The 13,126-nt window shown below is 44.9% G+C and overlaps 1 protein-coding gene across 1 annotated transcript in view; it reads left to right on the top strand.

Annotated features, from left to right (window-relative positions):
• The window catches only part of SORCS3 (sortilin related VPS10 domain containing receptor 3), a 565,587-nt gene that overhangs the window by 244,857 nt on the left and 307,604 nt on the right, over positions 1–13,126 (top strand). Inside the window, exon 3 of the mRNA XM_074373664.1 lies at positions 12,144–12,243. Within this exon, the coding sequence (XP_074229765.1) occupies positions 12,144–12,243 (100 nt within the window). The remainder of the gene's footprint in view (positions 1–12,143; positions 12,244–13,126) is intronic.

Raw genomic sequence — 13,126 nt, 5'->3', positions numbered from 1 at the left:
AGATCTCAAAGTGGGGGTCCTAGGAGCCCTGAGGAATGTCCACGACCCTTTCAGGAAGACCCTTTAATGAAGTCAGATTATTTTCTAATAATAATAAAATGTTATTTGCCCTTTTTAATTCTCATTCTCTCGCAAGTGTACAGTGGAGTTTTCTAGAAGCTACATGACATTACGTGATAGCATAACAGAACAAATGCAGAAACAGATATGAGAATCCAGCTGTCTTCCATTAAGCCAGATATTAAGGAGCTTTGCAAAAAAGGTAAAACAAGGACACTCTTTTTCACAAAATTGTCTTTGTTTTGGAAACTGCAGTTGTTTTTCATTAAATTGTGACATTTGTGTACTATTCTTATTTTAAAGTAAATTAATAAATACTGCATAGTTTTATCAGCTGTAATTTCTATCAGGGTACAGACTGATAGATATAACATGTGAATTAATCTCTTGGGCTCTGCAATAATTTTTAAAAGTATGAAGGAATCCTGCGTCATGAAAGTTTGAGAACCATGGTTAAAGACATGGTATTCTGGTGTGAAGATACAGAGAAGGTCTCACATTTTTATAATGCTTTAGTGCCAAAGTGTGTGTCCATCTGGTAGTTTGGAATACCTATGTCTGGAAACTTTAAAATGGTAATGCCCGTTGGCCAGTGTGTAGTGAAACTGATGCTCCCAAATATTGTTAGTTGGAAGTACAGATTAGCCAGAATATTTCTGTCAGGCAGTTTATAACAAGAAAATTAATGATAATTTTTACCCTTTGAACTAATAATTATATGTACATAAAAACATTTTAAGGAAACAAATAAAGATGCATACAAAGATTTATGTAGAAGAATACACAACAAAGTTTTTTATTATAAAGAACTGACCAGAAATTGACCATCTGGTCAAGAAGACAATTAAAGTAAATTATGATCCATTTATACATTGGAATGTTGTAAGGCTTTTAAAATGATTTTTGAGGAATACTTAACAACATGAGGAGATGCTTAAAATATTATGTTAAGTGAAAAGGCAAGAATCACAAACTGTATACAGAAAATGACCCCAAATTTTGTTAACATACACACATACAGATTAGAGGAAAAAACGTACCAAAGGTTAAGTGGATTTTTCTCTATATGGCGTGGCTATAATTGATGTCTTTGTTGTACATTATTATTTTCTGTATTTTATGATATTTGTAGCATAATTTTGGTCCTTTTATTTTTTAAAAAGACCTCAGACTGTGGCATTTATTTTATCTAAGAATGTGAGTGCCAGTCTCCTGAGTCAGTCCGCGTCCCCTCGGGTTCAGGTGAGCGCTGCCTCAGATCTCAGAGGGACATTTCTCTAAGGATCACATGATGGTTTAAGAAATACTCTGTGACTTGAGAACAAGCCCAACTTCTAGCTAATTGCTTCTTTCTCTTATTTAGCTTTCCAAAGGGAAGCTTTAAAAAACTAGAACTGATTTTCATGCCCTACAGCTCTGGTCTATTGTCAAGAGCGTTTGGAGTGCAGAATGTAGTGTCCAACAGGGCAATTGTTTAAATAATGTTGTGTAACTGGTACAGTGCAGGGAGCACAGCCATCAATGTATAATTTTTCTAGAAGAAGAGATGAATGAGATTTCAGATATCTGGGCCCATAAGGAGATGGAGTGTCTACAGTGTAAGAGCCTCAAATGGGAGAACTGTAATTCACTCCTGGGTATCTGGGAATTTCTTCTTTCTTGGGGTGGGAGGTGTCAGATGTTGGAAGACTTTAGTCTTCTTTCTCACCAAATGACCAGTAAGATAACTGATTCCACCTATAAGTGATATCATATAGTATCGAACTTATTTACAAAACAGAAACAGACTCCCCAGACCCAGAAAACAAATTTATGGTTACCAGGGGGGATAGGGGATGGGAAGGAATAAATAGGGAGATTGAGATTTGCAGATACCAACCACTATATATAAAATAGATAAACAACAAGTTTCTACTGTACAGCACAGGGAACTATATTCAATATCTTGTAATAACCTATAATGAAAAAGAATATGAAAACTAATATATGTATGTGTATGTATGACTAAACATTATGCTGTACACCAGAAACTGATACATTGTAACTGACTATACTTCAGTTAAATATAAAAATACATGACTGATAGAACCAGCTCTGCCTGAAGGAACATCTGCTTTGTTGTTAGTGTCTCCCATCAGAACCTCTCACATGGAGAAGGAAATCTATCTGAATGTGAGTCTTTCAGTCCCTAGGACACATTCACTCAGCCTGAGTATCCAGCCTGCATGGTATTATTCAGCATGCGTTAGGGGTTAAAGACATGCCAGGTAATTCCTTGACCTCAGAGGACTTACTCTGGAGAAAGGAAGTCTCGTACACAAAAAGTTAAATAATGGCATAAAACAATAGCAGAAGAGAGGAGATGTGTGTCCCCAGAGAGCAGGTACAATGCTCCCCGAGGTGACAGAGATGCTGAGCGCTAGGAAACCAGAGGCAAGAAAGATGAGAGGCTTCATGGAAGAGGAGAGCAGCAAAAGGAGACACTCCCTTCTCTCCACGGCTGACTGCTTCTAGGAGGCACAGACTCGCTTTAACTGATGGATTAATTAATGCATTGAGGGCTTACCACATACAAAGCATTGCGCTTCCCCCAGGAAGAGAAAGATTTACAAATGAATGGGACACAGAATTTAGCTTCTCCAGGGTGGAGGGATGGTTTGAAGGCTCTTCACCAGTTCCTATTTCTCCATTAGGCAGCTACACATTTTATCCTGGGGGTTTCTGGATGTGCACGAACAGGCATAATTGCATGCATGTCACAGGGACCAGACTGGCTACATGCAATTTTAAAGGGAAATGGTAAACATCTACTCCCCAGATAGAGATGCCTTGCTAAATAAAACTGTCCAGAACCTCCTAGCTCATGCCTCATTATTTTTTAACCTGGGAAAACTTAGTGAAAAAAGTTGAGTCCGTTTTCCCTAGGCTTTAATTTGTAAGTGTTGGCCGCCTGCTGGAGGCTATCTCTGATCATGTGGAGCAGCCCCACCGTCTTCCCTCATGGCTTGTGGTAGTTTACCGCCGATTGGGTGGGAGTGAGAGGGCATTAGCCTGCCCACACTGGTGGTGAGGTAACTATAACTCAGCTGCTGTTTGCCCAGAGATGTGCAAGACAATTTCTCCTCCAATGATGACATTATTGTTCTATCATCGGGCCTCCCAACAACTGGCAGTGAAGTGAACTTCATGATATTAGGGCTATTGAAGTGTCACAGTAACCCCATGAAAGTGATATTTATATTCCCATTGAGCAGATACGAAACATGAGACTTCTGTAATTAGCCCGAGGTTCCACAGGCTGCATTTGAAACCAAATCTGCTTGACTCTGAAGTGAATCCTCTTAACGATTACGTCAGGCTGTCTTTTTGAATGCAAATTATTATCTATAATAGAGTCCCTCTACAGATGTGTTAATTTACGGATCTGCATTGTAACTGCTCAGTAACAAATCACTTTATTGCTCCTATTTTTTAATTGCATGAGTGTTATATGGATATACTTTTGTTTTGAAAACATTGCAACATTACAAACAAACTGAAGTCCTTGTAGCCACCCCACCCCACCCTGGTCCCCTATTCAAAAGTAATTTCTTTTACCATTTATTTGTGTTATCCATAAGAAAATTCAGAGTGCACTTATAAGTAGACCATATTCACAACTTAGAAACCTGGTGGAAATATATTTTTTGTTTTGTCTGGGTATACTGCTTGCGTATTTAATGCGTTATTATTCAGTAGCCTTTTTCATTTAGTAATGTCTTAGAGACTTTTCAATAATCTTGATATCTACCTTATTCTTTAATGCTATTATATAGTGTGTGTGTGTGTGTGTAAAATACACTGAATATTATTTATTCTTTCCCCTAATGATTGCCATTCTGTTATGTTCGTATGAACAGAGGTGCAGTGAATTACGGGATGTCACATCCTCTTGGGGGTCCACTCATGTTCTTTCCTTTCTCTGGAGGGCTTCTTTCCTCCCTTCACTTGTATGACACCAATGGGCCTCTTGGCTGACAGGACTGAGATCTCTTGTCATTTTGAATCCTCAGAACAACAACTCAACAACCCTATTGCCTGAACAGATTCTTCGGTTAGAATAGAGTGTTCAGACATCAAGGGGAAAGAAAGACCAATGATCTGAACGTTTGGCCAAGCCCACACACCCCACATCTCCTAGATCTGAGCTGGAATGGTGCTGCTGCTGGGTCTACATTTTATATTTGATGTGAACCATGAATTCTGCATGATCTGGTCTCCAGAGTCAGATAGCCTCCAATTTCCTGCACTTGGAAGCCAGCGATGGCTCTCATTCAGAAAACTGGGGCAGGAACACATTCATTACCCTGCATCATTGTGTCTTTCTTTGGGAGACTAGGTGATCCGGCTATGGAGTCAGATGACACAAGAGGCCCCTGAGAGCCATGTGAGCTTCTGTCTTGGCATCAGTCTGCCTGTGGTTTTTCTGAAGCAGAGGGTGGGACCAGTACTCACTTGGAGAATGAAGCTATTTCAATCTCTTGCTTTTGGCTCAGAGTCTGAAATTAGTTTTCTGGCTGGTTATTTGTGGTCAGGCTGGGCTTCTGCCATTGCAGAGATACAAATTAATGCAGCTTTGGGCACTGGCCCTCGGATGGGGAGGTGCAGCAGGCCAGAGGAAAGTACCAGTGGTTTTCCCATCTCCATCATAAGGACTCTCTGGGAAGCCATGGGTCTGGAGCTGTGCTGGGGAAACTCTTGACTCTGCCCTCAGAGGGGGCTGTGGTTCACCAGACACTGGAGCCCCTCTTTGCTTCTGGTCTTTGATTGTTGGCCATCCTCAGTATAGTTGACTGACCTCAGTGAAATGTTCGCGGGAGTGCTGGTGGGGTCTTCCCAAGGCCTGGCCCTTGGAGGCACGGTTCTGCCTTTTGATTCCCCAGGTAGTTGGGCCATACTATACATTTATGACAGCAACTGGGGACAGTGGCCAAAGATTCTTTAATGATTAATTGAGCATCCATGTGCCTCACCCACCAAGTGTAGAGAGTATAAATCAAGGAAAAGAAAACAAGGTGATTTCCCTTGAGAACAATATAATCTGGAGTATTCATAAGAATGACAGCCATCCATGTTTCTGGCCCAAGGGTTTATCAGATGCTAGACCAGGTACCTCACTGTTCTCTGCTGAGCCCTCGCGACAACAGCCCTATTGTTCAGAGCCGTGAAGAGCTCACACAGCTGCGTCTTCCAGTGCTGAGCCTAGCTGTCTTTGCCCTGCTGCCATCTGCCTTATTTTCTCCACTTAGGGCTCTGCACTTTCCGAGATTCAAAAGACATTTCATTTGTTATATTCCTTTTAAAGAGCTTTCAGTAACTGCTGAAAAGAGCAGAAGTACATATGCATATTCAGAGAATAAACAGGGGACTCCTAGGTGCTGTTCATCTAGATGCAGAGGAGGGTGTGGGCTGAAGTTGTAGGAAAAGTCTCCACGATGTAATTAGTACTAGAGCTGGAGTCAAAAAGGAAATGACAGTTGCCAGCCGTAAGCAAGTTGGGAGAGCAGGAAACAGGAGGTGCCGCGAAGGCCTGAGTGCCAGACGTGGGCAGGCATTTTGACCCCGTGGCAGCCAGGCAGGGAAGAGTGAGTTAGGGCATCAGAGGCCCTGGCTAGAATCTTGGGAAGTTGTCTTGGAGACAAAAAGAGAGTGGGAGGAGCCTGGCTGGTGGTGGGGATGGCAGGGGTTGATATTGCAATCAGCTGGAGCAGTGGCCACCACGTTATGCACTGCCTGCTTTTGGAAATACGGTTTTATTGTAACACAGCACACCCATTCATTAATGCATCCTGTTAGGCTGTTTTTTTGTTTGTTTCCTTGTTTCTTTCTTTCTTTTTTTTTTTTTTTGAACTACAAGGGCAGAGTTGAGTAGTTGTGATAGAGATTGGCAAAACCTAAAATATTTGCTCTCTGGCCCTTTTCCAGAAAGCAGTTCACTCACCTGAGCTAGATCTGCTCTTAAGTGTTCAGGAAGGGAGGGGGCAAGCCCATTACCTGGCACAGAGGAGAAGCCGTAATAGAGGATAGATTGGTAAGCATTAAGAAACAAGCAAAACAAAATACAATTCCTCACAGGAAAAAGGACTATCAGGACTGAGGTTGTTTGCTAATTTTAGATTGTGTCACAGAGAAGGGAGTCCACTGAGAAGATGAAAGGCTGATCAGAGAACCAAAGAGTAAAAGACTTGAAATTTCTCAGTTTCTTCTCGGGGGCGGAGGTTGGAGAGGGCAGGAGGAGGGGGTCTGAGCAGCGCAGGCGGCAGACAAGGGGAAGGCGGCTGGCTGGGTTAGGAGAGCAGTGTGCCTGCCCCCATCCTGAACATCTGGTGGCCCAGTGAGAACTGGCAGAGGGCCTTCGCACCTCTGGCAGGAACGTGGCATTGGGAACAGGGTGGGGGGTGGTGTTTGAGCTCTAGCCCAGCTCTTCCGAGAAGCTGACTTAGCTGCATTGGCTGAAGGTTTCTCTTTTCTGTTTTTTCACTTTTAAAATAGGAACTCGTATGCCTTTTGCCTCCAGCCTTTCCCCCAGAAGCTCACTAGAGGAGTGGGAGCTTGCTGGGCGGATGAAAGTAGGCCATATTCACAACTCAGCTCTGGAAACTGTCACTGAGAGCATGGCCCTGGGTAACTACCAGGATTATGGCAGGTTAGGCTAGGGAGCCCTCCTGGGATGTAGGGAGGTCCTCCTGGCCCATGCAGAGCTCTTCTGAAGATCTATCAGAATGGATCAGGAGCTCCTGAATGGTCAAAGAGCTCAGACCAAGAGTCTTGGGAGGTTGAAGAGGGCAGATGTCTGGTCTACCAGTCAGCCTCGGGGACCTAGGGAAGAGTGTGAGTGGTTGGCAGCTCGGAGGCCCAGCCAGACAGCAGTGGGTCCCTGGGCAGGTGATGGAGCCACAGAGCAGGTGACCTACAGTGATGCAAGTGGGCAAACCAGAGACAGAGCTCCTGTGGCCAGGATTCAAGGGCCTCAGCTTGGGAGTGGGTTCAGACACTCTAGAATTCAGGATTCTAAAGCCAGGGGTCGCTGGGATGAGACTGGTCAGAAGCTGTGGACTCAGGCCTTGGGAATAAAGAAGGACCCGGTTTTTGCTGAAGGGAAGCTCTTTGAAGGTACAGCATCCTTAGAGAAAAATTGGTCAGTGATCAGCAAAGTAGAAGTTGTGCATGGAGTATGAGTGGTAAGTGCACGTGAAATTATCTCTCCAAAAAAAAAAAACAGATAATTTTTTCAGATGCGCAAGAAGTCAGGTGTAAAAATAAAGACTGAAACATTTATCATAGCAAGTTTTAAAAGAGCAAAAATGCTTATCAGTGGTTGAAAGGATAAATAGCCAGGGATTTATTGGTAAGCTGCAATGCTCTACAGCAGTTAAAAGGAATGAATCAATGGCTGGGTGTGTCAACATGGGTAAAATCCCCCAAACTGAATGCTGGGCAAAATAAGAAGCTACAGGACATATATCCTGTATGATAATGTTTATGTAAATGTAGAAACACTCGGAAGATTATGGAGTATTCGTATTCATAAGCAACATATAGATCTAGTAGAGGGTATATGATTGGCATCTTGTGTTTTTCTGTGCACTGGAAATAATTCATAACAAAAGACAAAGACATGTGTGTGATGTTTCCTGCTTTCTGGACACTTCAGGGTTAGGAGCCTAAGGTCAAGATTTGGGAAAGCTAGCCTTCAAGTAGGGGAAATGAGCCTGCTTCCTCTAAGGGACCCCACCGGCCGATGTCTGGAGTCACAAGGTGGAGGATGGTCTGCTTGTAAAAGTGACTTCTGCAGGCATAGCTGTCTCCGGCAGTGGCCCCGAGGTCTCTCTGCCTGCTGCCCCTCCCCCTGGGCATAGGGGGCCCAGAGATCCCTGTGGTCAAAGCGGGATGCTGTGTCCATGCTGGAAAGGACAGGATCCAGGGCTACTTTGGCCCCAGGGAGGTGTCTGCACTGAGTTAGGCCTGTTTCTGTTTTCCTGAATGAGCAGCAGCTGCCGGAGGCAAGGAGGAGGCTGAGCCTTGGAGAATCCTTTGTTGGGAAGCCCCTACTTGGAGCAGCTGCTTTTGGAAAACAGCGAAGTCAGTGTGAATCTGTTGTGCAGTTTGCAGAAAGGGGACTGTGAGTGGTGCGCAGCACACCACCTTTGATGAGAGTTATTTGGATTCTGGAAGGAAGTTAGTTGTGACATCAATCATGCAGGGAGTCCTGAGAATTTCTCTCTTACAAGGAAGATGTTGGCTGTATATAGCATGAGGAGAAGTCTCTAGTTGGAAAACAGCTTAGTGCTGTGTTGGTGGGATGATAAGATTGAAAGCCCAGAAAGGGCCTTATGATTATCAGAGTTAAACCTCTTGTGTTGGTGATAGGAGGGAGCTTGACGCAGGTTCTCTTCTTGACCAAGCTCTGGTCAGCATCCTCTGAGCTCTTTTCAACTAGGCCCTGTCCTTGGGTGTGTCCTCCAGAGCCCAATTTTAGCAGTTTAACCAGTATCTCATCACACTCCATATCTGCTTATACTCAATAGCTGATCAAATTCCTCATCCGCCATTAATGCCTTGGGTATGTCTGATCACTGTGACCTGCCTTCAGCAAGAATTCTGTCAGGTTAGTTCAGCAGAGAATTTCCCCACCCTCTTAGTCATGCTCTACCCACTGACCCCCACCTTTCTCTCTGGCTGTAAACTCCTTGTTTATCTTGTTGTGTTGAGGGTTGAGCCCAGTCTCCCTCCTTGATGTGGAAACCTCATTGTTGTGGTCCCCTTACCTATCGCACTGGTCCTGAATGAAGTCTGCCTTTCCATTTTAACAAGTGTCAGAAGAATTTTCTCTTTAATGGGCTTAGAAAATTGACCTTTCCTGGGTAAGACTTTGCATCCATTTCAGAATCATTTCTAGAGTCTAGACTTCCAGATTCCAAGTTCAATGTTCTTTCCCTACACTATGCTGTCTTTATGCCTTCAAGAGTGTAGATTCAAGAAGTGAATTGTTTTGTTTTGTTTGCATTTTTGCTTGTATTAACATTTTGTTTGTATTAATAAAGTGTTTTGTTTGTATTAGTAAAATATCCTATTAACATTTCCTAGAGATTATGGTGTGTCGTCTCCCCTGCCTTGGGTAGGGTAGGAGGTCAGGGTGACTGGTCATTTAGCCTTAATGCTTGTGTGAGTGAGTGAACTCTAGATCCATCTGTGGCATCCAACGCTGCTAGGTCTGACCAGTCTGTAAGTCATGCTGGCATTCCTGTGTTAGGTGTGTTTCCTAGGTGTGGCTCTGTGTTGAGTTGCCTCTAGACGTTAGTATTTGGCCAAGAACTCACGAGTACGTTTGGACAAGTTTATTCCTTCATTCATTCTTGCAAATAAAGACAAAACAAAGCAATACAAACATCACAACGTTCAACATTTGCTTTGTACCAGACATGGTGCAAGGCGTTGGGGCTGTTATGAGAAATGGTTCTTGCCCATAGGGAGGTATAGTCAAGGAGGAGGTCCCAGGATAAAACTAGTATGGTCACAACAATAGGATACATGCTGGAATAGAAATATTCACAAGGTAGTATGAGAACAGGAAGGAAATGGTGATTAATTTCCCAGGGAGGAAGTTGGAAGGGGAGTGATATTGGAGTAGAGTGTGAAGGTTGGAGAGAAATTTACCAAGTAGAGGAACCAGGGGTTGGAGCTAGTTCAGGCGAAGGAAATGATGTGCCAGAAATGGAGGCAATGAAAATGCATGGCATTCAGGAGAGTTTAGTGAGGCTGGGGAGACAGGGGCAGAGGAGCAAGCGACTAGATATGGTCTAGTAAGTGAAGGTGTAGCCAGATTTTACAAGACTAAGCTTGGAAGCTATAGCTTCACTGTGTACAGGCAGTGGGTAATTACTGCCAGGGAGGGAGGTGGACAGATCTGCACGGTTGAAATATAACCCGATGACAGCATGGCAATTGATGGGAGGGGGAGAAAGTAGAAGAGGAGCATCCAGTTGGGAGATTGTTTCAGAAGTGGTGATACACGAGCCACGCATTGGAATGAGGATGGAAAGATCAGGGGTCTACGTTACTTAGGAGACAGAATCGTTAAGACTTGGAGACTGAGCTGGGTTCGAGAGATAAAGGCAAGACTTTCTCTGATTGGCAGTGACTCCTAGTGCCTCAGGTAGACAGGAAACAGAAGATAAGCAGTCAGTTTTGGGGGTGGCTGACCATCAAAGTTAGCATAACTGATGACCATGTGGGGCCTGTAGCCTCGGGAGGGATTAGAAATACTGAGGTTCGTCTATTCAGTAAACGTGCTGAATGCATATGATGTTCAAGGCCTGATTCTATTTCGGAGAAAGGAGAAGTGAGTGTCGTTTGTATTTTCATTTATTTTTTGACATTTCAGTCCGCTACATCCTATTAGAAGGCTTCCCATGGGTTGTATTTTTGCATCCTCACAAACGCCTCATGAGGTTAAATTGTCCCCATTTTTCAAATAAGAAGCCCGTGGCTCTGGCGGGTTAAGTGACCGGCGTCTGGTCTCGCAGCCGGTAGCTGCCCATCTAGGAATGGAACACAGACTTCGCTAAGCCCCAGGTTCATGTTCTTTCCTCTCCCTGTAGTGTATTCCGAAGTTCCTTGTTCTCGACCAGCTTGCATTGTGGTTGGGGAAACAGAAAGTAAGGAAACTAATCATGACAATATCAAAGAATAAAAGAGGCACGCACAGCGTGTGCCTTGGGTGTGTAACGGATGGGGAACTTTGTTCTGGTGCAGAGGAGAGATGAGTGGTGACTGGGAAAAGGGCCAGGGAAGCCTTAACAGAGATGAGGGTGGGTACTTAGCCGGGCCTGAGACACAGAATTAGCCAAATTGGATGGAGACGGGGATTATTCTTAAGGGTCATCACACAGTTTGGCTATGAGACTTGTAAAGCTAAGCTTGGGCCACGGCAGAAGCAGATTAGTATTAGAAGGTGGGTAAAGGATGACAGAAAAGGCAGGGGCAGGTAGTTTCTAGGGGAGACACAGGGCCAGAGTCAGGAACTGAGATTTGAGATGGAATGCAGGCACCCATGAGGTCACTTGGCCATAGAGAGAATGAGGTGGCCTCTGTGATGTCTAAAGCTCTAGTGGGAAAGGATTCGTGAGTTTAGCCAAGGAAGGCGATGGCAGAAAGGGGGTGAGAACCTGATGGTACTGGTGATCTGAAAGCAGAGGGAGGTACGTGTGGCGTGGGGGTTGGAGCAGTGAGGTGGGAGCCTCAGGGAGGTTGGCTAATTGAATCCATTTTTGGGTGCCTGCTGTCCCTGCTCCATCGTGGAGAGGTGGGATGGAGAGGAAGGGACCTGTGGGTCGCTTGGTCTGCCTTTGTTCTCTGAGCCCTGACTTGTGGTCTTGGTATAAGATCAGAGCCCTGGAAATTAGACTTAGTGGAGGGGGCGGGTAGCCAGCAGGCTCGTTGGGATGATGAGCTTATTGGCTGCAGTCCATGTCCCGGGCTTTTTCTCCTGTGTAGAGCATCAGACTCTCCACCAGTCCTGCCAGATTTGGCCATTGGACCCCACAAGCTCCTGGATACAGCACTTCCTGCCTCTCTGAGGGTTGCCAGGCTTCAGGCTCAGTGGAGGAGTGTGAAGTCGGTTGCACCTCAGGGACCTCAGGAGAAGGTCTGGCCTTTCTCCCCTTGGTCTTCATGCACAGCTCCAGGCGGGAATTCGTGCCTCTGTCCGCAGCACCACGCGTGCGCGGGACCAGAGAGCTGAGTGTGGGAGGCAGCCGGGCTCCGGCAGCTCCTTTCACTGCACAGCCTCACAAAGGGCCGGAAAGTAGGTCTCCGAGAAAGGCCAGGAGCAGAGGGGAGCGAGCTCAGGTAGTGAGCAGATGCATTAGTCTAATTGCTCTTCCAAAATTAATGGGGCCTTTTATCTCTGAAGAACACTTTTAAGCACTCATGTGATTTGGGAACAAAGATGCAGGTTGAGGGAGAGCCGGGCTCCCCTTTAAACACAATCCCCCATTTGGTAAAACAATCTCTTCCTTTCTTTCTTTCTCTCTTACCTGCAGATCCACGGATTATGGCACCACCTATGAAAAGCTGAATGACAAAGTGGGTTTGAAGACTGTCCTCAGTTACCTCTACGTCAATCCTACCAACAAAAGGAAGGTGAGAGGAGGGGTCGGTGGGTCCTAAGCACTCCTTGTGGAGTGGCAGGGCGGCCAAGGGCAGGAGTTAAGGAAAAAAACACCAGTAGCCACCGCATCGCTGATAGACTGCCCGTTTTATATGCCAAGAATGCCACAGACACTGTAGTTCTAACACCTGCTTTGATATAGTAGTAACAATAGTAATAATAATAATAATAATAATAATAATACTCACAACAGTAACAGTATATAACTATGTAAGGGGTTCCTCTGTGCCAAGGATGGTGCTATGTGCTTTATATACCGTATCTCATTTATCCTCGTGATGAATCTATGTGGCAAAAAAGACTACTGTCCCCATTTTACAGATGAAGAAACTGAAGCTCAGAGAGATTACATGACTTTCTAGCCTGAAGGCAGACAGTAACAAGTAATAGGGTGAGTGACAGACCTAGAATCTAAGAATGGGACTGCTGGACTCCAGAGCTGAGTTCTCCTGCAGCCTCCTTTTTGCTGGTCTCTTTTCAGAACCCTCCATGTAAACAGGGAGTTGGTTTTTGCCAAGGATAGGCAGCTCCTAGATTCTTCCACTGGATCCAGCCAGAGCTCATTCTGAGGCACAGGGGAGCCAACTGACTCTGCCAGCCTCTGATTTTCTGTCTTTCCTCTTCACTTAACAGCCAGGACATGAGTGAAATTGTGTGAGGTCAGACTTTGCTCGTGGAGACCTACTGGGAAGAGGGGGCCTGAGTTGCGTGGAGTGGTGAATGGTTTTAGAAATGAAATGCTTTCTAATATATTGGCTTTGGGGAGAGGTGCTCTTTCCCCAGCTAGGAGGGTACTGCTGTTTAGAAACTAGGCTGATCTGGCCCCAGTAAACACACCACCGATATAAAAGGCCA

The sequence above is a fragment of the Camelus bactrianus genome, chromosome 11 (genome assembly GCF_048773025.1).
Source record: "Camelus bactrianus isolate YW-2024 breed Bactrian camel chromosome 11, ASM4877302v1, whole genome shotgun sequence".
Lineage (NCBI taxonomy): Eukaryota > Metazoa > Chordata > Mammalia > Artiodactyla > Camelidae > Camelus > Camelus bactrianus.
The sequence above is the reverse complement of the archived record's forward strand: the minus strand, read 5'-3'. Positions and strand labels throughout refer to the sequence as shown.